Consider the following 25,380-nt stretch of genomic DNA (forward strand, 5'->3'; position numbering starts at 1 on the left):
AGGGGTCTGGTCCAACCAGACCACATGCCCTTCCTTCTACCTTCGGGATATTGCCCACAGGTCCTTGGATCTTTTTCCTTGGGACCCGTGGTGGCTGCTCAACACGTTGTGTAGCGAACCCAGACCCTCGCAGGCTGAACAGCATCGAGTCCTGGTGTGACCGTAAGAATGGATGAGTGAATGAGAGTGTGACTGGCTCCTCTTCCCATCTTTTTCTTCCCCTCTACCTGTGGTTAGAGGGACACGGTCGTCACCCTGCTGGATAAGGACAAGATGCAGGTGAGCTACTCAACAGAGCCCCATCCTATCCCTTTCACTAGGGATAGGAGCGTATATCCACCACTTCCTCAACAAGGGGAGGAAGTGGATGCCAGCTTGAGACAACCCATACTTTATGTTACGCCTCTTGCAAACAGGAACAAGTTCTTGCTTGCTGGTACGAAGAGATACGCTTGCCTCTCTCTTAGTACTCGGCCCAGAGGTCTGACCATTGATCCTGCGGTGCACACACCCCGATCAATCGGACAGAGGCTTGGATCCCTCCCTCGCTCTTACGACCAGGGAGGCATTCAGGGACCGGACGAACACCAGTCTGTTCATCAAAAGACTCAGATTCCTCCCACCAAGAAGTGTCTTCCTATTGTTAAAGGACCGATGGTTTGTATTACGTATCGGAACAAATGACAATTTGTCGAAAATTGCATTTTTCCTAACTATACAAACCTGAGGTCCTTTACATATAGTCCCTCCTCATGCACCCCTCACTCTGCGTATTTTGCATGGGCCAAAAGCAAAAGTGATTTGTTTACCTCCCAGTCGCGCGGCGCGCGACTGTCGGACAAGCAGTTAACTACCGTTCTCCCCTTGTTCGAAGCTTACGACCGTTCCAGCTGCCGCTAGCTACTTCCTATTGTTAACCCCTTCTTTACCGGGTGGGTGAGCAGAATGTAAACATTGCGTTTTGCTGCCGAACTGAATCTCTCGGTAGTGACTCAAGTTTGGAGGGGTGCCGATCGTAAAAATATTTGCCAAAATACACTAATCAAGACAGGCTAATGAAATTATCAGTATTATTAGCACTATAATAACGCATATTCTCTGTTAGTTTTATCATCCTACAGGGAAAATAAATGATTTTATGAAAAAAAAAATGTGAAACTCAGTGTCCCTTGTACAAGGGACACTGGTGGTCGGTGAGAAAACTACGGTCTTGAATAGAAATTCGGTCTTACAGAATGTTGGTATATCGCACCTGGAACATGCACATAAAGTAATTACAAATAGAACCGTAAATAAGCACGTAATAACAAAAAAAGAGCAAAAAACCTTAAAGCGAAAGCCCCGCCAATAAATATGGAAATCGCAAATTTTATAGTATATCTTTCAAAAATTGGTCAATGTCATTTTCTACGTTTTTTCTAAGATTAGTTTCATCACAGAAAACAACTTTAGGGGCATCAGGGGTATCTAAACTAATTTTTCAAGTTTCTTGTCCTCAGAAAAATCGCTTTTTCTCTGGTTTGGTTTTTTTATATATATAAAGTTACTATAAGGCTTTATTTCTACCTTCATTTATCTGGTGTTCATATCTTTTATTTGTAAAATGTAATGTGAATAAATAAATAAATACAGTAAATGATGATACAACTGGTTTTTTACTTGGGTAGAAGTTATTACATGTTTACGCTTGTCTGGTTTTGTGATTTTTTGTTGAGACGCAGTTCATCTGTCACCTACACACTACTATAAGCAATAATAATATTTTTTTGGGTTCATCATACGTCTGGCATCGTGTCATACTGTTTATTTTGCTCCAAACTCTTCAAACCGAAATTACAGAATGATTGGAAGTCCCTATCTGAAAAGAGGAGTTTTGGTGGTACTACGCATACCACCTTTATGCACCCGGTGCGGTGTAGTAGACTTGAATGGTGGTACCCACCTACCTCCAAACAAACTTTCGGTAATGAAGAGGTTAAAGGACCTCAGGTTTGTATAGTTAGGAAAAATGCAATTTTCGACAAATTGTCATATTTGTAGCTAAATAGTAGCAGAAAGTGTAAGGAATAAGGAACAGGATGCAAACCAATAGGAATGATTAGAACCTTGTAGAGAATTGGCATTGACTAAGACCAGGTGAACATTCAGGTAGAAACTGCTTAAGTTGGAATGCTTAGACCAGTGGAAATTCTGGTATGTAGTCATATTAGTGTTTGATTTGTTGATTCTGAAATTTGTACCTTTTCATATCAAATATAAAGAGCGTGTAGACATGATAAATGAATAATGTGCAGTTTAGCATTGATTATAAGATGAGTTTTGATGTGTTACAAATATTCTCTAAGTACATAGGATCTTTGAAAAATACTCATATTAGCATGAGTCTTAGTAATATATACGTGTAATATATATCTATATATATATACGTATATATATATTATATATATATATATATATATATATGATATATACCCCATGCATAACTGTGAATTTTCCCCCAGTAGAATCTTTGAGAGCAGACAGGTTGGTACAACATTCTTTAAGAATATCATAATAGAATTCATTGGAGTATGTATGAAAGTAGATACATTTTATTTTAATAAATACTTTCAGAATTTCCTCCTTTGGTACATTAGTCGAGTTATTGTCATCAGTAACATTTAGTGTGGAAATGGAAAATTATGTTAGCCTTCCCAATGTGGATTGTCTAATACATGGAAGTAGGAATGGCTTTAAATATGGTTTATGCATAAAACATACAAATATATTTGTCTATTACTTTTTATCCAGGCAAAAGCAGTAAAGAAATCAGTTTTCACTTCAGTGTTCTGTAGATCATTATCTACATATAGCCCTGAGTATTGATGATAATATACATGTGATTAGTAATACCAGTGTCTATCCTTGGTACATATGATCAGAATCTTCATTTAAAGTGGCAGTATTAGACTACAATGACAACAGAGAACCCTAAAACAGAAAATCCTGCTTTCACCACTACTAGGCCTACTACTCTGCTTAATACCTAGTTGGCGTCACTGATTTTGATGAGCCATTTTCAGGATTTGGCAATACTCTTTAAATGGCTCATTTCATAATTGAAGCATTTATAAAATTCTCATGGAAACCTGAGTACTAGAGTAGTTTCAAAGATATTCCATCTTCTTAAAACTACAGTTAATGTTGCAATTACTATAACATAAAGAATTTTATCACACCCTCAAGGGGTATACCATACCAAATCCCATAAAAGTCATGTGACAACTTTTATTTTGGTCAACTGGAAAATCACTTGGAAAGAGAATAGAATACTATCATAAAAAATTTTAAGAAGTGCATAGTACTGTAGTTTATTTTTTATACTTGAGTAAATTATTAAAAAAAAAAAAACATTAATATTGTGCATATATTTGCACATGCTAATACTCATCCATTTCATTGAGTCTTCCACGCACTGACTTTGAGATTAAAAGAAAATTATGGTGACGATAAAGATTTGGCACAAACATGTTCAAGCAATTCTTGCTGTACCGTTGGTCTGAAGACATACACACAAAACAAACAAATGTTTATTTCTGTACAGCATTATTATCTTTTATTATTCCATTCCATAAGTGCAGAGGGATCATCAAAGTGTTCATTTTTGTTGTCATAGTACTTTCATGTTTGAGGAGGAGATTAGCTCGTCTCAGAGCTTCTCTTCTGGCAGGTGTGACGTGGTAGAGGTAGAGGGAGTGGAAGGAAAAGTCTATGATTCTGTTTGACCTTTTGGAAATACAATGTGATTGCTATCTGACATTTTTTACTTTCCATTTCTCTTAGAAATTGTTTCAAGCAATCTGTACCACTTTTGTAGGTTAACGTATATTTTAATTTTCTCTTAATAATTGCAGGTCATGGAAAGAATCACAAAGATGCAGCTAGTGTACGTGCAACAAATCCTATTCCTGCTGCATGTGGTCTATATTACTATGAAGTGAAAATTGTCAGTAAAGGCAGAGATGGGTGAGTTGTTTGAAGCTTTTCAGATGTTTATTTTATAATTTAAAGGTTTGCTTCCATTCATATATGTTCAGTAGTGTATGAAATTGTGCAAAGAAACAGAAACTGGTAGTGCTAATCTTCTTAACTTGGCATAAGTTAAGGTGGAATTAAGTTATGAAAAATAAATGGTTCTTAAAAGATACGTATACTGGTACTTTTTATGGTGTACATTTTTACTCATTATTTATTGATATCATCACCACCCCTAACACACCATCACCCCTAACACTGCGATGTAAAGGACTTTGTGAAATTCTGCCAGTAATGCTGTCCTGTGTATTGACTCAAATCTTCCCTCTTCTTCAGCTTGCTTCCTGTTTCATAGTTCTCATCTAAGATTTGGGCTGCAACTCCTCGGGTGCTGAGAGAAGCCCATTTCACACTTTTCATGTATTAGTATTGAGAAGTATAGTAGACCTTATACAAGGCGTATACATTTTGCTGTTTACTAATGGGATACAGGCTGTTGGAATTTTATTGGTTTGTCATTTCTGTGTTCCTAACGTAACAGAAATCCTTTATCGATAGTGTGGCTTGTCCATCTACCACCACTTAATCCTCCTCTTCTTCTCATGTTGCTTTCCCAGTTGCTCTTCATATACATTTTGGGAACTGAAAATGTCATGTTTCATTAGCAGTATTGTGCTTATGACACTGTATGTTACATTTGATGAATTGTGCAGTATTGTGAGTGTACGGCTGTGCCTTGCTTTAACAATACATCCACAGTCTTCTCTGTGTATTTTTCTTTTTTCTTTACTAGTTACCATCAGCTTTTTTTCCCTTTTTTTATTAATCCGAGAAATGCGTCGGTGTAATTTTTCAACTGTCCAGTGTTGCGGCTATCTTGACAAAAATGCTACTCTTCAGAATCTATTACATAACTCTACCAATGCCTTTGTAATTGTGTGCATATGTCAACAAAATATTTTTTCCCTCCTTTTCTTTATTATTTTCTTATAAACCATCAAAGTTACTTTTATTGCACGACCTGGCATTTTGCCCAATAAATAGATGGTGTGGTAGTACCATGGGTAGCGGGCCTGTCAATAGTCACTCAGGGGTGGGGAGGTCATTGGGTATTCCGGGCTTGTTTTTGGGCCCGGTAGAGGATAACATATTTTTGCTTACTATACTAGTACTTATGTTGTGATGTTTTAGCCTATTTTTGGTAAGTAACCATTACAACTTATACTGCATATCAGAGACTGTAGTGATGATGCAAATTACACTATATTTTCATATCCTTTGATATAGACTATTTTATTGTAGTGTTCTTACCGAACAATTATAGAGCCGTGATTTCCACGAGCGGCAGGATACTAAATTCAAATTTAGCGCGTCGGCGTCGCCAACACTGTGGTGATGACGTCATCTCCCTCCACTCGCGGGAGAACCAGGTACAACTGCCCAGGTGAATCCAATTCTTTTCCTCCTGCCGGCGTCCGGTGAACATCGGTGGTCGGTGCGGTTGGATACTTTGCTTCGTTTTTTTTCTTGTGGAATTGATCTTCGGAATTGGTGAAGTACCTCTTTTTTGGCGTTGTTGTTATTTTGCTTTTTATTTAGGCGTTGCCATGTCGGATTCTAGTCCGTCGGGAGTTAGGTTTTGCATCTCAGGATGTAAAACTAGATTATCCAAGTTAGAATATGATTCTCACACTAAATGTGTTAAGTGTAGGGGACAGTTTGTTCAGCAGATCGAACATGTAACGAGTGTAGTGATTGGACTGATTCTCAATGGAAGTTTTTTAGTTCATACTCGGAGAAATTAGCTAAAGACAGAATTAGAAAAGCAGCGCTTAGGGAAAGTAGACTTAGCTCCGCTTCGTCTTGCGATGCTTCTGTTCCTTCTGTTTCTCCTCAAATTGTTATGTCTCCTTTAACTACACCTCCTATTCCTCCTACTAATCCCGCTTCTCCGGCTTCCCGTGTAGTTTTCTTCCGACACCATTGCCAGTCTGGAATCGAGGTAGATCAGAAATTTTTCGGTACTAGCGAATACGGTGTTGCAACTTGGTAATTCAGTTAAGACGTTTTTGGAGAAAGCGGCTTCGGGTAAGAGTGTAGTTGAGGGTGCGTCTGTCTGTCCTGACACGTCTCCTAGACAAAGGTCACTGTCCAGCTCCCCCGCACCGGGAGAACATACCGGAAGTCCAAGGGAGTCGATCGGGATTTGCCACAGACAGGCGCCTCTCTTGTTAGCCTGTTGCGCCTCAACAGGGCTCGTTAAGCGTTGGAAAGGTGTTGCGGTCAGAACGCCTTTCGAATGATTCAAGCGATTCGTCAACGGTCGCGCGGCGCTCTTGGCGAGATTCGCCCGTTTCGCGTCCCTTAAAGAGGCGTTCAGGCGCCGATTCTTCGCCTCCTCCATCAAGCGGTATAAGGAGCCTGAGAGTAGGGTTGCGCTCGGCCGTTAGCGGCTTGTCGTCGCCCTCAATCTGTGCCTTTTTCGGCTCCATCTACTAGTAGAGATTGTGGTTTTAGCGCTGTAGCTAGCAGTTCTAAGGGTGTTTCTTTAGGCGCTTTTTCCGTCTGTTACGCCTGATGCGCCTGTTTCGCCTCGAATTTCGGCGGCTCCGAGCGAGGGCGCAAGTAGTTTTTTCCGCCTCCTGCTGGAACATGTTTAGGCTCTTCCAAGCCTACGTTAACTGTTTTTGATTCGTCTCTGCGCCTTTGCGCAAGCAGTTTTAGAGATGTTAACCAACTGGATGAATGAGTCCAAGGGTGGTTCGAAACCTTCAGATCCGGTTGTAGTTCCGTCTACTTCTTCGGCGGTATCGGAGAATGAAGAAGAAGTAGAGGAGGAGGATTCACATCACCTCTCGTGTTTATTCACGTCCTCCTTAGATTTCTTCTGGTATCTTATCCAGATTATTTTGAGAAAGCGGCTCCGCGCTCCCCAACTACGACTTTTTTGATGAGGAGGAAAACTTCAGACCCTCTCCTCCCAAAACTTGTTCTATCTAAAGCGGTTAGACATTCGTTGAAAGAGACGGAGAAATGGATGTCTATGAAAAAAGAGACTTATGGGAAGGTCTCTTTTTGCTTACCCTCCCTCTAAGTTTGATTCGTAAGAGGTATAGGTTTTATGTAACTGGGGAAGCTCCTTCTCTGGGAGTTTCTGCCTCCTCCCAGGGAGACTTCTCCAGTTTAATCGACTCCTCTAGAAGATCTGCTTTCGCCGCAGCGAAAGTTTTCTTTACAGCGCCTGAGTTGGACCACGTTGTAAAGAATCAATTTAAACTTTTGGAAGTCTTTAGCTTTCCTTGATTGGACTATTGGCGCTTTAGCGGCCAAGATCGAAGACTGTCCTTCTCTTTCTCAGGAGTTAGCGGAGGATTGGATTGGTGTTCTGTCCTGTGCGGACAAATCCATTAGGGATGGATGTGATGAGTTAGCTTCGCTCATCGCCTTTGGTACCCTTAAGAAAAGGCAACTTTGGTGCTCCTTTGCTTCTAAAAGGGTTACGTCCCAACAGAAGTCGGCTCTCTTGTTGCTCCTTTTGTGAAAGATAACCTCTTTCCAGACGATGTAGTGTGTCAATTTCGTCTGCGCTAGATAAGAAATCTACTTCGGATTTACTGGCACAGTCTACTAAGAGGACCTAAAGCTCCTGTGGAGACTGTTCCTTCGGTTTCTCCTCTGGCCCAAGCGCCTTTTCGAGGGAGAAAAACCCAAGCGCTTCTTTCGCCGAAATCGAATTTGCGACCTCAGTCTAAGGCCTCGGCCAAGGTTAACAAACCTTCCAAATGAAAGCTCGGTTCTTCATGCACCAGTGGGAGCCAGGCTGGCTCTTTTTTGGGAGGAATGGGAAAACAGGAGGACAGAAGCCTGGGTAGTGCAAGTACTCAAGTTCGGCTATCGTATTCCTCTCGTTTCACCTCCCTCGCTCTCACCTGTGCCAATTCCATTCCAGGCATACTCTCCGGGCTCAGACAAATTTCTGGCGCTAGCCGCAGAAGTGGAAGCGCTTGTTCTCAAAGAAGCGATAGAACAGATAGAAGGGGATTTTCCTCCAGGCTTTTACAATCGCCTTTTTGTAGTTCCCAAGTCATCAGGGGGCTGGAGGCCAGTTTTGGATGTGAGCGCCCTGAACTTGCATGTCCAGAAAACAAAATTTCATATGGAGACCACTCGGTCGGTTTCTGGAGTCCATCAGACAGGGGATTGGATGGTCTCTCTGGACATGCAAGACGCTTATTTTCACATTCCGATACATCGCGAATCTCGGAAGTACCTGAGGTTCATGTTCGAAGGCAAGGTGTTTCAGTTTCGGGCGCTTTGCTTCGGACTAGCGACCGCTCCTCAAGTTTTCACCAGGGTTCTATCCCCGATAGGAAGCTGGCTGCACATATTAGGAGTAAGATCTCCCTCTATCTGGACGATTGGCTTCTCCGGTCGGAATCAGAGAGTCGGTGCATGAAGGACCTTGGAACAACTCTGGATCTTGCCAGAAAGTTAGGAATTCTGGTCAACAAACAGAAGTCCCAGTTGGTTCCATCTCAGAGCATCCTTTATTTGGGGATGATTCTGAATGCTCAAGTTTTTCGGGCTTTTTTCTGTCCCCGAAGAGGGTTCAAGGCTGTCTGGAGACAGTTCAGGAGTTCTTGGACAAAAAGGTAAGTTCTGCCAATCAGTGGATGAGGCTCCTGGGCAAATTGACGTCAGTGGAGAAATTTTGTGACGTTGGGAAGACTGCACATGAGACCTCTGCAGTTTTTCCTGAGAGCCTCTTGGTGCAGGAAGACACAACCAGACTCGATTTATCTTTCCTGTCACAGATCAAATAAAAGAGGACCTAAGGTGGTGGCTCTCTCGAGCAAGGTTGGAAGAAGGGTTAGATTTACGACCCATCCTCCCGAACCTACAGTTCTTTTCCGACGCATCGGACACAGGTTGGGGAGCCCTACTGGGAAATCACGGACTTCAGGAGCTTGGTCGGAGAAGGAGAAGAAGTTCCACATAATGTAAAGGAAACTGTTAGCAATTTTCTTGGGGCTCAGACAGTTTCGGAGCTTAGTAGAAGGTCGAGTAGTGGCAGTGCATTCCGACAACTCCACGGCTCTCTCGTACGTGCGGAAACAGGGGGGGACTCAGTCTTTCTCTCTGTACGAAGTAGCCAAGGATCTCCTCCTGTGGTCAAACGAAGCGAAGGTTCAGCTAGTCCCGAGATTTGTTCCGGGAAAGATGAACGTCCTGGCGGACGAGTTAAGTCGTCAACAGCAAGTGTTACCTCTGGAGTGGACTTTGGACAACAAGATTTGTCAGAAACTTTGGCGCCTTTGGGGACGACCGTCAATAGACCTGTTCGCGACATCAAGGAACAACCGTCTTCCTCTCTTTTGTTCTCCAGTCCCAGATCCTCTAGCTTGGTCGGTGGACGCAATGCTGTTGGATTGGTCGGGTCTGGAAGCTTATGCATTCTCTCCGTTCGGTCTAATAAGAGAGGTGCTGAACAAGTTCATGTCGCACAGCAATGTAACGCTAACGTTAATCGCTCCCTTTTGGCCCAGGAAGGAGTGGTTCCCGGACCTTCTCCAGTTGTTAGTAGACTTCCCCAGACTTCTTCCTCCAGAGAAGTGGCTTCTCAAACAACCTCACTTCAAGAGGTTCCACCAAAACTTGTCCGCTCTAGCTCTGACAGGGTTCAGACTGTCCGGAATCTTGTCAGAGCGAAAGGATTTTCAAGAAGAGCTGCAGAAGCTATCGCTCGTTGTAGGAGAGAGTCTTCTAACAAACTCTATCAAGGGAAGTGGAGAATCTTCAGAGAGTGGTGTAGAAGTGCTAAAGTCTCTACTTCTGCGACCTCTTTTAACAGGAAATGGGGGGGCGATCAGATTTTCTGCTATTTCTTAGGAACTCTAAGAACTGGCTCCTTCGACGATCAGAGGATATAGAGCCATGCTCTCTTCGGTTTTTCGACATCGAGGTTTGGATATTTCCTCCAATTCAGATCTGTCGGACCTCATTAGGTCTTTCGAAACCACTAAGCTCGCGCAAGATACAGTGGCTTGGAACTTAGATGTGGTGCTTAAGTTCCTCATGGGGCCACCGTTTGAGCCTTTGAAGTCGGCTTCACTCAGGAACTTGACTAAGAAGGCACTCTCTTATTGCACTAGCTTCTGCTAAGCGTGTCAGCGAATTGCACGCTATAGACAAAAGAGTCGGTTTCTCTCAAGGCAATGCTGTATTTTCGGTATCTTTGACCTTCTAGCCAAAAATGAGAATCCTTCTAATCCTTGGCCGAGGAGTTTTGTGGTAAGGAACTTATCTGATTTGGTTGGACATGAGGAGGAAGAAAGGCTCTTATGTCCAGTCAGGGCTATTAAGCAGTATCTGTTTGCCACTAAGGGTATTAGAGGACAATCTTCTAAGCTCTGGACCTCGGTTCAAAACCCTCCCTCGTCCTCTTTCTAAGAATGCTATATCGTTCTTTATTAGAGAGCTTATCAGGGAAGCTCACTCGCAGTCCGAGAACGACAATCTTCGTTCTGAGAGTTAAAGCTCACGAGGTTAGAGCAGTGGCAACTTCTTTAGCATTCAGAAAGAATTTATCTTTAGTTCTTCGATTCTTCAGAGCACGTTCTGGAGATCGAATTCGGTTTTTGCGAGTCATTATCTCAAAGAGATAGAAACGGTTTTCAAGAACTGTAAAACGTTAGGTCCGGTGGCGGTTTCTGGCATGGTGTTGGGAGAAACGGCACAGGGGTCGTCACCCTCTATGCTAACTTTTCACCTTGAATAGGTTGTCGAGTTCAAGGGAAGCTGGGGGTACTGAGTACCTGGGATACGCACCAGTCTGTTAGGTCAGATTTTACAATGGTTGGGTATATATGTTTTTAAATCTGGTGTTGGTGACAAATGTTTGTATGATTGAATTTCTGGTCTTAGCCCAGGGCAAGGGCAGGGCAATCTTTGTTGTTACTATCCTCCGTCAGTCAGCCTTGACTCGCTTGAACTACGGAAGGATTCCACTCCTGTAGAGGCTAACTTTGGTCAAATTCCAATCCTCTACAATAGTAAGAAGAGCACCAACCAGAGGCAGTAACAGTCTGCTGTAGCTCTCTTACAAGGTAAGGTACAACAGACACCTTGAGTGTTTACTGGTATTGCATAAATGTAACCATTTAAAAATACTAGTGGTCCACTGAATCCCACCTTCCCATAAATGTGTAATCAGCTCTATAATTGTTCGGTAAGACACTACAATAAAAATGAAATTTTCATTATTAAAATGAAGTTTTATTGTATACTTACCGAACAATTATGATTATACCCACCCTCCTCCCCTTAGGTGGACGGACGGGCAGAAAGAATTGGATTCACCTGGCAGTTGTACCTGGTTCTCCCGCGAGTGGAGGGAGATGACGTCATCACCACCAGTGTTGGCGACGCCGACGCGCTAAATTTGAATTTAGTATCCTGTCGCTCGTGGAAATCACGGCTCTATAATTGTTCGGTAAGTATACAATAAAACTTCATTTTAATAATGAAAATTTCATTTTTCTCTTAAAAAATGAATGGTCTCTAGTTGCCATAGCAGCATTTACTGTTTACAAATAGTTTATTTGCTTCGCAAGTATTTTTTTTATCTATTCATATAGTGACTATTATTACCATTGCTATTATTGTAAAGTAGGGTAAAAAGATATGTCATATTTAGAGAGAATATTCTATCTTGATTACTTACTTGTTCAATAATAAAAACCTATCATATGTGAAGAAACAAAATGAGTAAAAGTGATGCAATCTCCTAGTCCTTTGCAAACATATCATATAATAGTTGTAGCAAACAATATAACTTTATATTTAAATCATATGAATAAGCAGTTATTGCAATTATGTAAAAAAAAGTTCTGATTATTGAAGTGTTTTATAAAAAAAAAAGCTAGTATAATTTGAATAACTTTACATAAACTTATGACCGAGGGGTTATTTGAGATTAGAGTAAATACAATAGGTTATTTTATTTTATTTTATTGTAAACATTTGAATAATACATACTACACCAAAACCTCAACCACCACTACCACCTAGCGTAAGAATATGCAAAAAATATAGAACATTTTTATCATGGAAATACGTAATGAATATAGACATTTCATAAGTTATTTCATAAAAAGGTTATTCTCTCTCTCTCTCTCTCTCTCTCTCTCTCTCTCTCTCTCTCTCTCTCTCTCTCTCTCTCTCTCTCTCTCTCTCTCTCTCTGACGAACAAACAAGAACTCAGAAAACAATACGCAAGTCGCTTTCATTGTTATCAAGATAGAGCTTTACACATACCCAATACAAAATAAACAATTACTATCATGGTAACTCAAACTGCTTGTTATGTTTATTACATTTTATTTTAAACAACCGCTCAACAGATACTCAAAAATAAAAAATAAAAACATTCGGGAGTGTTGCCATAATTTACACTAGGCAACTCTGTGCTGACATAGGTTTTGGGAGTTGCCGTGCATTTATTTCCCTTAGTGAGCAGGATATTATGTTGTGATATTATGTGGTTGTGTGTGTAAGTATGCTATTACAGGCGGCCCTCGGTTAGCGGCAGGGGTTCCGTTCCTGGCCGCCGACGCTAAGCGATTTTTAAAGCCTACGGCCACCGCACACCTCCTTTCGAAATAGACCAGTCAAAGGCGCCGTAATCCCACAATGGCGCAATAAGTAAAATTATATTTATGAAGTATAGTACTATAGAATTTACTGTACAGTAGTACTGTACAGCACATTATAGCATTGTAAATACTGTAAAGTGAAAAAAGCCTAGCTTTAATCCTTTGGGTGTCTAGAGTATGTAAAGATATAATAGTTTATACAGTGTACAGGTAGTTGTAGTGTTCAAGTTACGATCATTAGTCTTACGATAGTCCGATTTTATGAGAAATCAAATTACAATGGCCTAATTTTATCCATCTTCTAGTTACATAAGTTCAATAACAGCAAAAGAGAATGATGAAAGTATGGTTTTAACGTTATACTCGTTGCGTGAACGTGTATAGCCATGAACAACCGAAAAAAAACGAGAGAAATTATTCTTTTTTTTTTTTTTTTTTTTTCTAAGTACAACCGAACTGGATAACATCCGTTTGGCTTGTATTTCAATCATCGTACTACAGTACACTATTATTGTAGTTTTTATAAATGGCATTATGTATAAAATATAACTGAGATATCTTAATGTAATAACTATTCGCTATAGAATCAAAGATCATTATAGATGAAAGATCAACCGGGAAATATACTGTTAAATTTAAACCTAGTTATAACTGAAGCTGAGAAAACTGTTCAAGCTGCTAATGACCATTATTGTACATTGGCAACAAGGATAAAACTGCAGTAAACGTATGCCATCAAACACAACCGTAGATAAATTTGGGATAAAATCATTTTAATCAAAACTACTGTGCTTGAAAGAATACATTTTACTGTTGGTTTCACGCCGATATAAGATAAATAACGTAAAGTTCGTATTATGATGATATAAAGGATTATTGCGAACGGAATCACGTAATTTTTCACGCAGTAATCATGCTGCCAACGTAATCTGTTAACGAAAAAAAAAATAGTTCACATTCACAACGAGACATTCAATAAATATTTTCACCTAAAAACACGTTGTATAAGGAAAAATAACTTTTGTACATGCAACTTCCCCGGCAGATATATACTTAGCTAATGTCTCTGACGTCCCGACAGAATTCAAAACTCGCGGCACACGCTACAGGTAGGTCAGGTGATCACCCTCTCCACCATTCCCGTTTTCTAACCAGATTTTCTCTGTCGCCGGTACTGACAACATCGTTGTTGGTTCCTCCTGCTTGGAATTCTTGCTTGCTTTGCTGAGGATTGTTTTGGCGAAGTATTTAATCTTTGACTTTGGCATACGCTGTTTTGGACTGGTTTTTTGGATTTGGTTTGGAATTTTTCTTCAGTATGTCTGATGTTATACCTGAAGGGGGGCGCTTTAGAGTGTGTATGAAAGAAGAATGTAAGGTGAGGTTGCCGAAAGCTTCGGTAGATCCTCACACTCTGTCAGTAACACTTGTGGTGAATGTGAAAATTTGACTGAGCTTCAATGGAAGAGTTTGACTGCGTATGTTAAGAAATTGGAGAAAGATAGAATCAGGAAGGCTTTAGTTAGAAGTTCCAGTAGGTCCTGCTCTATTGATCAGGATGGTCATTCTAACCCTAATGTAGTTTCTCCTACTTCTAACGTAGTTTCAGCTCCTTCCCCCCGCAGCGAACTCGTAGATTCGTCTTCGGAGAGGGCTGCTATGAAAGCGTCAATCTGTAATTTGCAGTCGCAATTACGAGAGATGGAACAAGGTAAGAGTGAATTGTGCAGTGACGTGTGCAGTGTCCCCAGTGCAGTGGAGGGGTGTCTGACCGACTCCGCATTGCCCCTAGGCCTAGACCTCTTTCAGACTCCCATGACCAAGGGAGGAGGAATGTCGAAAGCCGCAAGGGGGATGTAGAGTATCCCCAATGGTCAGGCGTCCCTTCGGCAGAACCTGTAGGCTCGTCCCAGGCTGCCTTGGATCGCTACAGACAAAGCATCCTTGGGAAGTGTTTTTCCGACTCAGATTCTTCCTCATCGAGACGTGGATGGAGCTCCGCTTCGAAGTCTTGCCCCCTGAAGAGAGCCTGGAAGCCTCCTGAAGGAGACGCATTAGACTCCAGCCCCGAGCCTTTCTCGGAGTATTCTCCCGCTCAGAAGAGGAGAGCAATGAGGTCTCCTGATTCCTTTCTTCTACCAAGAAGTTCTTGGTGGGCCTACAAGAGCAGTTGTCTACGCTAGTAGGCTCTCTTTCCAAGGGGTCTTCTCGCAGGAAGGACTCCTCTCTTCCTGTCAAGAGCTATTTTAAGAGACCTTCTTCTAGTCGGCGTTCGGACCCTAGCAGGCGCCTCTCTCCTGGAAAACGCTCCTCGCCAGCTAAATCTTTGGCCTATGCTTCGTCTCATTACGGACGTTCGTCGACTCCTGCCAGGCACTCGTCATCGAGTAAACTCCTGGATTCTTCTAGACGCCCTGTGAAGGTCACAAGCCCCTCTCCTGGCAGGTGCCAGGAACAGCGCACCGTGCGTGGGAGTAGCGGACTCCTTTCTCCTTTCAGACGCTCTCCAAGGGATAGAAGCTCCTCCCCTTGCAGGCGCCAGGAGCAGAAGAGTCTCCGCTCTTCCCGTAGAAACTGAGAGAGCAGTGAGCATTTCTCTCCCCCCAGACGCTCTCGGAGAGATTCTAGCACCTCGCCTACCAGGCGCCAGCATGATGTCAGGCACTTTTCTCCTCCAAGGCGGGTTACTCCTTCCAGGCGCTCTCGACGTGACACTAGCGCCTCTCCGGGCAGGCTCCAAGAGCCTGAGAAGAGCCTAGTTAGTGATTCGCGCCCTACTCCTGTTAGGCGCTCATTAGGAGACGGAAGTTATTCCTCTCTCAGGATTCCTTGAAAGGAAGTAAGCTCCTCTCCTGGCAGGCGCCAGGAAGAGGGCAGGCACCTTTCTCCTCCAAGGCGCGTGGCTCCTGACAGGCGCTCCCTACATTACGCAAGCGCCTCTCCTACCAGGCGCCAAGAGCCTGGAAAGAGCCTGATTCTTGATTCGCGCCCTACTCCTGGTAGGCGCTCCTGCAAAGACTCAAGCGCTACCCCTCTCAGGCGCCAAGAGCCTGTGAAGCGTCAGGCTCCTAGCGGCTGTCGTTCTTCTCCTGCTAAGCCCCTTCCAGCAGAAGTGAGTTCTTCTTTTGGTAAAACCATCTCGAGAAGTGGACTTAGTTCCTCTTCCAAGCTTCCTTCTAAGGAGAAAAGCGCCTCTCCTTCTAGGACTCCTTCTCCGAAGAAGCCTTCTTCTCCTAATGCAACTTTTGAAGAAGTTTCAGAGGATGAAGCTCCTAAAGATGCAGGCGTCTCTGATTACAAGAGTCTGGCAGCCCTGCTCCTTCAGGAGTTCGGGGACTCGCTTCGCCCAGCGGACCCTCCTTCGCCAGGATCGCTTCTTTCGAGCACTAAGCTCTCAAAGTCCCCCTCTTTCGTCAAAATGCGCCCTACGCTTTCTATGAAGAAAGCAATTAAGAGCTTAGAGAGCTGGCTCCTCTCTAAGAAGGAAGCGAGTAAGACAGTTTTTTCCTGTCCTCCTCCTAAGCTGGCAGGTAAACCAGGTGTCTGGTATGACACTAAAGAACCCATGGGGTTGGACCTACCTTCTTCGGCCGATGCTGACTTCTCATCATTGGTGGATTCATCAAGAAGACGCTCTCTTCTGTCGACGAAGGCTTCTTGGGGGATGTGCAAAATGGACCATCTACTTAAGGGTCTTTTTCGCACCCTTGAAGTCTTCAACTTTATGGATTGGGCCTTAGGAGCTCTGGCCAAGAGAGCTCAGGACCCAGACTTCGTGACAATGGACGAGTTGGCCAGCATCCTTTCATGCTTGGATAAGGCTGTAATGGATGGGTCCACAGAAATTGCTTCCCTCTTCGGATCCGAAGTCCTTAAGAAGAGGGCGGTCTACAGCTCCTTTTTGGCTAAATCAGTGTCGCCTCTCCAGAGATCTGCCTTGCTGTATTCGCCCCTTTCAAGCCACCTGTTTCCGCAAGAGACTGTTAAGGACATCTCAAGGTCCTTATCGGAGAAGGCCACGCAAGATCTGCTAAAAGACTGAAGCCTGCAGTACCTTTGGCCAAAAGGGAGAAGATCCCTTTTCAACAGCCCTTTCGAGGGAGAACTGCCTCTAGATCCTCTCTTAGGAGCAGGAGACCAGTTAAGAGAGGAAAATCTTCGCGAAGATCTTTCACGAAACCCCAGTGAGACAGCAGTCCTCTAGACTACAGTAGGAGCCAGACTTCTGAAATTTGCAAAAGTCTGGGCTTGGGGGGGGGGTTGGGGGTGGGGGGGTGGGGGGGGGGGGGAACGCCTGGTCCCTCTCTATCCTCGAGAGAGGATACCTTATCCCCCTCAGGGAGAAACCTCCCTTAACAACAACTCCAAGGGAGTTAACAGCAAGATACTGAGATCCTTTACGAAGCCAAGCCCTTCTGCAACTAGTAGAGCAGATGTTGGACATGGAGGCAATAGAAAGTGTACAAGAGCTCCAGTCCCCAGGTTTTTACAACCGGTGGTTTTTAGCGCCGAAAGCCTCAGGGGGGTGGAGACCGGTCTTGGATGTAAGTGCCCTGAATCGCTTCGTGAACAAGACAAGGTTCACAATGGAGACGACATCCTCTGTCCTTGCAGCTCTTTGTCCGGGGGATTGGATGGTGTCCCTGGACCTTCAGGACGCCTATTTCCATGTGCTGATTCATCCTTCGTCCAGAAAGTACCTAAGATTTATGGTACAGGCAAAGTATTTCAATTTCGCGCCCTATGCTTTAGTCTTGCTACGGCCCCTCAAGTGTTCACGGGCCTGATGAAAAATGTAGCTCATTGACTACATCTGAAATGAATAAGGATCTCTTTGTATCTCGACGATTGGCTGATCCTTGCCCAGTCAAAGGATCGCTGTCTGGAGGACTTGAATTTAACACTGGACCTAGCTCAGTCCTTAGGACTGTTAATAAACCTCGGGAAGTCCCAGATGAATCCCCAGCAAAGCATTGCCTATCTGGGGATTCTGATGGATTATCGGGGTTTTCGAGTGTATCCATCCAAGGAAAGACAGGAGTGATGTATACAGAAAGTGAAAACGTTCCTAGAGAAAGAACAGTGTTCCGCGAGGGACTGGATGAGTCTTCTGGGGACCCTTTCCTCGTTGGAACAGTTAGTTTCTCTAGGAAGGCTTCACTTCACTTAAGACCCCTGCAATTTTTCTGAGGGAGAGTTGGGATCAGAATTACCAAGACCTTTCGGACTCCTTTCATCTCTCAAAGAGAATAAAGGAGGATCTCTGTTGGTGGTTAGAGCCAAACAGACTCAACCAGGGACTCTCGCTTCATTTACCGAGCCCTCGCCTAGTGTTGTTTACAGACGCCTCGGAGCTAGGATGGGGAGCGACTCTAGGCGCGAGAGAAGTGTCAGGCACCTGGAGTGGGGAACAGGTGTCTTGGCACATCAACAAGAAGGAGCTAGCAGCAGTGCATCTAGCACTCCTTCACTTCGAACCTCAAGTCTCGGGTGCCGTGTTGCAGGTAAACTCAGACAACACGACAGCACTAGCCTACATAAGAAAGCAGGGAGGGACTCACTCCTTCTCCCTATTCGAGAAAGCAAGGGAGCTGCTTCTTTGGAACGAGGACAGGAACATTACTCTCCTCACTAGGTTTATCCAAGGAGAAAAGAACGTGAGAGCAGACCTTCTGAGCAGAAGGGATCAAGTCCTTCCCACGGAATGGACTCTGCATTCAGAGGTGTGCAAAAAGCTTTGGAGCCTCTGGGGAAGACCCAATCTAGACCTGTTTGCAATGCATTGGAATGCGAGACTGGAGAACTACTGCTCCCCAATATCAGACCCAAGGGCAGTAGCAGTAGACGGTCTCCTTCTAGATTGGAAGGGGATCGACGGGTACACTTTTCCCCCTTTCAAGATCTTAGGAGAGGTAGTGAGAAAGTTCGTCTCAGCGGAGGGAGCAAAACTGACCCTCATCGCCCCGTTCTGGCCAGCTCAAGATTGGTGCACAGAGGTACTGGAATGGATGATAGATTTCCCGAGGTCCCTTCCACTACGGAACGATCTTCTCAAACAGCCCCACTTCGACAGATACCACAAAAACCTCCCCGCTCTCGGTCTAACTGCCTTCAGACTGTCGAAGGACTCGTCAGAGCGAGGGTTTTTTCACGCGGTGTTGCAAAGGCTATTGCAAGAGCCAGAAGACCCTCAACGTTACGCGCGTACCAGTCGAAGTGGGAGGTGTTTCGAAGGTGGAGCAGGGCCCAGAAGGTATCCTCTTCCAGTACCTCTGTGACAGACATAGCTGACTTCCTCCTGTACTTGAGGGAGAAATGCAATCTAGCTGTTTCCACTATCAAAGGCTATAGGAGCATGCTTTCCTCTGTCTTCAGGCATAGGGGCCTTAATACCGCTGAAGACAAAGATCTCCATGACTTGATCAGGTCCTTCGAAACTTCGAAGTCCAAGACTACAAAACCACCTAGTTGGAACTTGGATGTGGTCCTGAAATACTTGATGTCTGAGAAATTCGAACCTCCGCATACTTCCTCCTTTAGAGATTTGACTAGGAAGTCTCTGTTCCTCTTTGCGCTAGCCTCTGCTAAGAGGATTAGTGAACTACAGGCTTTGGAAGGCACAGTGGGGTTTAAGAAGGACTCTGCGGTATGCTCCTTTAAACCCCTTTTCTTAGCAAAGAACGAGAACCCTTCTAAGCCATGGCCAAGGACGTTCGAAATTAAGGGACTGTCTTCGCTGGTAGGGAGAGACTTACAGAGGACCCTGTGTCCAGTCAGGATCCTCAAGTTCTACCTAGAAAGGAAGAAGCGACTTGGAGGGATTGTGGAGAGTCTTTGGTGCTCAGTCAGAAATCCTAAGAGAGCAATTTCTAAAAATGCCCAAGCTTTCTTTATTAGAGACGTCATTAGAGAAGCTCATACAACCTGTGAAGATGAACACTTCAAACTCCTAAGAGTCAAAGCTCATGAGGTCAGAGCCATTGCTACTTCCTTGGCTTTTCACAAGAATCTGTCTCTACAGATGCTTGTCGAATCCACCTACTGGAGATGCAATTCAGTTTTTGCATCTAATTATTTGAGAGATGCTCGCGTCACTTATGATAAGTGCTTCGCTCTCGGACCGTACGTGTCTGCGGATTCGTTGCTGGGGCAGGGAGCTAAAGCTAATCCTATATAGTTTAGTTAGATTAGGAATTTTAATTTTTGGTGTTGTGTTTTTATGGTTGATTGGAAGTGGGTGTGGGAAGTGTACCCCTTTCAAATCGTAGTACCTAACAATGATAGTGTGGTCAGATGGTTGGGATTGGCTGTCGTGCTCCTTGTTAGTTATTTGGACCTAAGCTCTGTCATGTAAGAGGGTTAGTCCCTGTTGATATGATGAAGGTGAAGGCTCTGCCATGTAAGTGGGTCGTCCCCCATTGGTATGATCCAAGACAAGGCTCTGTCAAGTAAGTGGGCTAGCCCCCATTGACAAGATCCAGAGGAGCTATCAGTAACAGGTTTCATCCTCACTGAAGCTCTTGAGGCAAGCAAACTCATAGACAGTAACCATGAAGTCTTCTGCCCAATCAGGTAGGAACCAGGGTTTTTATTTTACCTAGAACAGATGTTGTTTCCCTGTTTTTTATTGTTTGTTCTAGTATTTAGCTATCTCCTACCCTCCACCAAGGGTGCCAATCAGCTAAGTATATATCTGCCGGGGAAGTTGTGTACAAAAATGATATTGTTATGATACAATGAAGTTTTGTACATACTTACCCGGCAGATATATACGATTAATGGCCCACCCAACCTCCCCTCAGGAGATAGGTGGAAGAGAAAATCTGGTTAGAAAACGGGAATGGTTCCTAGTCCCGCCACCCAGCGGCGGGAGAGGGTGATCACCTGACCTACCTATAGGGTGTGCCGCGAGTTTTGAATTCTGTCGGGACGTCAGAGACATTAGCTAAGTATATATCTGCCGGATAAGTATGTACAAAACTTTATTGTATCATAACAATATCATTTTGTCTCTATAAGTCAAGTATCTAGATATTCATTTATGCTAACTAGAAGCAAGAGAATTCACTTTGAATTGCATTATGGTGAAACAAACTCGTATTCATCAGCTGATTTCAAACCACAACATTGGCTGTTCCGCGGAATACTGGCTTAAATTTGCCGTAGTATTTTATAATACAATAATATGAGAGTACATACAATATTCTTGGATACAGGGAAATAATGTATAACTTTTTAAAGGATTTATGGAAAAGATGCATAATTAATTAAATAACACCATGCATTTTTCGGAACAGTGGCGGACAAGAATGAACTTGAAAAAACATCCCCTGACAAAATGGAGTGTAGTTACAAAGGCTGCCTTAATTTGTATCTTATTTATGTTCAAAAATGAAAATACCTTTACGTAATATATTTTCATACACATTTTTAACATAAAAGCATAAACATTTAAAAAATTGACACATCGATTGCCAAATTTGCACTCTTTTTAACTTTATATTTTCGGAAGAGCGGCAGACGGGGGCATACAAGAACGAACATGAAAAAACATGAAAAAAAAAACCTTTATGGTCTGAATGGCATTTCTACAAATGTATAAACTCGTTAGACAATGGCGCTAGCAGCGCTGTTAACCCTCTTACGCCGATTGGACGTATTAAACGTCGACATAAATTGTCTGTCGGGTGCCGATTGGACGTATGGTACGTCGATAAACGTGTTTTTAAAAATTCGCGGAAAAATACTTATAGGCCTACCAGGCGAAAACTTTTGAATCACACCTTGGGGGATGCTCGCGGATCAAGGCGTTGTTTTGTTTGCAATCGTTACGCAGGCGCGCAAGCGCGGAATTTCTTTCTTATCGCACTGAAAAGTATCGGTGACATATCTCAAAAAAATTATTTTGTCACTTTGACATAATTTTTCCACCATTTTGAATTAGCCGTTACATGGAATATTATATCTGAAAATGTGCGCAATTTCATGTAGAATACAACAAAAAAATACTCATGATTGTAGCTTTTATCAGTTTTGAAATAGTTTCATATAAATAACGATAAGTGCCAAAATTTCAACCTTTGGTCAACTTTGACTCTACCGAAATGGTCGAAAAACGCAATTGTAAGCTAAAACTCTTATATTCTAGTAATATTCAATCATTTACCTTCATTTTGCAACAAATTGGAAGTCTCTAGCACAATATTTTGATTTATGGTGAATTTCTGAAAAAAACTTTTTCCTTATGTCCGCGCTGTAACTCTTCCGATAAATTTTTTCGTGCGATTGTGGTAATGTTTGCACCATTTTAAATTAGCCGTTACATAAAGTTTTACATATGGAAATGTGCGCAATTTTATGCACAATACAACTAAAAATGACCCATGGTTGTAGCTTTTAATAGTTTTGAAATATTTTCATACAAATAACGATAAGTGCCAAAATTTCAACCTTCGGTCAACTTTGACTACCGAAATGGTCAAAAAACGCAATTGTAAGCTAAAACTCTTATATTCTAGTAATATTCAATCATTTACCTTCATTTTGCAACAAATTGGAAGTCTATAGCACAATATTTCGATTTATGGTGAATTTATGAAAAAGACATTTTCCTTACGTCCGCGCGGTAACTCTTCCAAAAAAAATCAGAAATTTTTTCGTCCGATTGTTGTAATGTTTGCACCATTTTAAATTAGCCGTTACATAAAGTTTTTTATATGAAAATGTGTGCAATTTCATGTAGAATACAACAAAAAATAATTGAAGGTTGTAGCTTTTCTCATTTTTGAAATAGTATTTGCATATAAATCACGATAAATAGACAAAAACCACGTTTGGTCAACTTTGACTCTACCGAAATGGTAAAAAAACGCAATTGTAAGCTAAAACTCTTACAGTCTAGTAATATTCAGTCATTTATCTACATTTTGAAACAAATTTAAAGTCTCTAGCACAATATTTAGATTTATGGTGAATTAAAAAAAAAAAAACTTTCCTTCCCTCCGTGCGCGGATTCTCTGCCGCAAATCTCCGAAATGCGTACGTCGCATTTCGTAATATTTGCTCCATTTCATATTAGGCGTTTCATAGAGTTTTATATATGAAAAAGTGCAAAATTTTATGTAGAATACAACAAAAAATAATTGAAGGTTGTAGCTTTTCTCATTTTTGAAATATTTGCATATAAAAAAATATAAAAATTTCGACATTCGGTCAACTTTAACTCGTCCGAAATGGTAAAAAACTGCAATTGTAAGCTAAAACTCTTACAATATAGTAATATTCAATCATTTGTATTTATTTTGAAACAAATTGGAAGTCTCTAGAACAATATTTAGATTTATGGTGAATTTTTGAAAAAAAACAAAAAAAATTTACGTCCATGCGTTACAAATTCTAGCATCATTTTGTGATAATATTTTCTCTGTGTTGCTTTGATCGTTTTACAATGTGTTATATACCAAAATGATTGCAATTTAGTGTACAATACAACGAAAAAAATTAACTCTTTAGCTTTAACCGTTTTGCTCACAGTGCGATTTGAATACAATTATATATGAAATTTTGTTTTCATACATTCAACTTCCCTGTCAGATATATACTTAGCTCTAGACTCCGTCGTCCCCAACAGAAATTCGAATTTCGCGGCACACGCTACAGGTAGGTCAGGTGATCTACCGGCCTGCCGCTGGGTGGCAGGAATAGGAACCATTACCGTTCTAGAACCAGATTTTCTCTGTCGCCGGTGCTAGTAACATCGTTGCTAGTTCCTCCTGACTTTGACTTTCGTGTTTCATCGCCGTTGATCTTCTAGACTGATATTTTGGTGACGTATTGGATCTCTGGCCTGGCATACGCTTTTGTGGACTGTTTTTTTAATTTGGATTTAGATTTTTCTCAGAATGTCTGACTCTAGTTTTTCGTTCAGAGTGTGTGTGGATGAAAGTTGTAATGTGAGACTACCGAAAGCTTCGGTAGACCCTCACACTACTTGTAAGAGATGTAGAGGGAATGAATGCTCTCAATTGAATACATGTGATGAATGTAAGAATTTAAATGAGGAGGAATGGAAGATTCTTAACTCATATTTAAGAAAATTGGAAAGGGATGGGGCTAGAAAAGCCTCTTCCAAGAGTTTGAGTTGGTCGGTCTCTAACGAGCCAGTTAGTAGTCTGGTGCCTATCTCTAATGTAATTGCTTCCTCCCATACAGCTTTACCTTCTCAATTATCCGATTCTGCAAGTTCAACATCGGAAATTGCAAATCTGAAAGCTTCCCTTTTGAAGATGGAATGCAAGTTAAAGGATTTAGAAGGTAAGCAAAGTGAAAGTGTTCCCAGTGAAGTGGAGGGTGCATCTGATCGGCTCTGTCTCGCTCCCAGGTCTAGACCTCTTCCAAGCTCCCAAGCCCAGAGGAGAAGGAATGTCGAAAGCCGCAGGGAGGTTTCAGAGAATCCCCACCGGTCAGGCGTCCCCTCGGCAGATTCTGTAGTTGCGTCCCAGACTGCCAAGGATAGCTGTTGGAAGGGCATCCTAAAACAGTGTTTTTCTTCATCCGATTCTTCTCCAAAGAAAGGATGGAGTTCGGACAAGCTGTCGAGACCTTCTAAAAGATCTTGGAAGTTGCCAGCTTTGGACTCCAGCCCGGAAGAGTTCCCAAAAGAATATCCTCCGGAAAAGAAGAGAAAGGAGATATTTTCATTAAATTCTCCTTCCCCGAGATCGGATGTGGAGAAAGAAGACGCAGCTACTAAGATCCTGAGGGAAATGCAGCAGCAGATATCTTCGTTGGTGGGAGTTTTGAAGAAGGATCCTCCCAGGAGAAAGGATCGATTCCTTCCCGTTAAGAGATCCTGTCCGGTGGAAGTCTCTGACAGCTCGGACGAGGCGCCTGCCAGGAGTCTGGCGCCAGGCGCCTGCCAGGCGCAAAACGCTTACGAGGCGGGAGGATTCTATAAATATACTTAAATACAGAAAGGCGCAGGAGGCGTCTGAAACTCCTACTAGGCGCAAAGCGTCTGAGACTCCTGCCAGGCGCCTGAGGCTCCTTCCGGCGCCTGAGGCGCATTCCAGGCGCCTGGCGCCTGAGGCGCCTACCAGCCATGATAGACTGTCCAGGATTGATACGCCTTCCAGGCGCCAGGCGCCATGAACCAAGATCTCAATCTTCATCGGACATGGAGCTAGAAGCGGACCGAGAGGCTCCTCTTTGGGACTTCTCGCAGGATCAGTTTTCGCCTGACAGGGTCTCTAGACGTCGCACAGGCGGCCGTAGCCCTTGTCAGGATGTGGCTGATTCTTTGAGAGGTTTTAAACATTCAAGACCTTCTCCTGATAGGGACGGGAGTTGTCGCACAGGCGGCCGTCGTCCTTATCAGGATAGTCTTAGTGTAACTAGAGGCAAACGGGCAATTGAATCAGCCTATCCTGGACAGGGACCTCAAGACGTCGCACAGGCGGCCGTAGCCCTTGTCAGGTTAGAGTCGATATTGCTAAGAGCCCCTCACCTTGCTTAGAGAGGAATCCTCCTCCGGTTGCGCACTCTTCTCCAAATGTCACTGCTCAAGATATGGAAGATGTTTCGGACTCGGAAGCAAATAAGGGGGCAGGTCTTTCGGACTATAAGACCTTGGCAGCCCTCTTATTGAAAGAATTTGGAGTCTCTGAGTCCTGCTACCCCTCCTTCTCCTCGGTCTTTATTTTCAAGTACGAAG

The 25,380-nt window shown here is 42.9% G+C and overlaps 1 protein-coding gene across 1 annotated transcript in view; it reads left to right on the plus strand.

The window, feature by feature from the left end:
• The window catches only part of LOC135208568 (ran-binding protein 9-like), a 116,146-nt gene that overhangs the window by 8,856 nt on the left and 81,910 nt on the right, over nt 1-25,380 (plus strand). Inside the window, exon 2 of the mRNA XM_064240896.1 lies at nt 3,894-4,005. Within this exon, the coding sequence (XP_064096966.1) occupies nt 3,894-4,005 (112 nt within the window). The remainder of the gene's footprint in view (nt 1-3,893; nt 4,006-25,380) is intronic.

Source organism: Macrobrachium nipponense, chromosome 35 (assembly GCF_015104395.2).
Source record: "Macrobrachium nipponense isolate FS-2020 chromosome 35, ASM1510439v2, whole genome shotgun sequence".
Lineage (NCBI taxonomy): Eukaryota > Metazoa > Arthropoda > Malacostraca > Decapoda > Palaemonidae > Macrobrachium > Macrobrachium nipponense.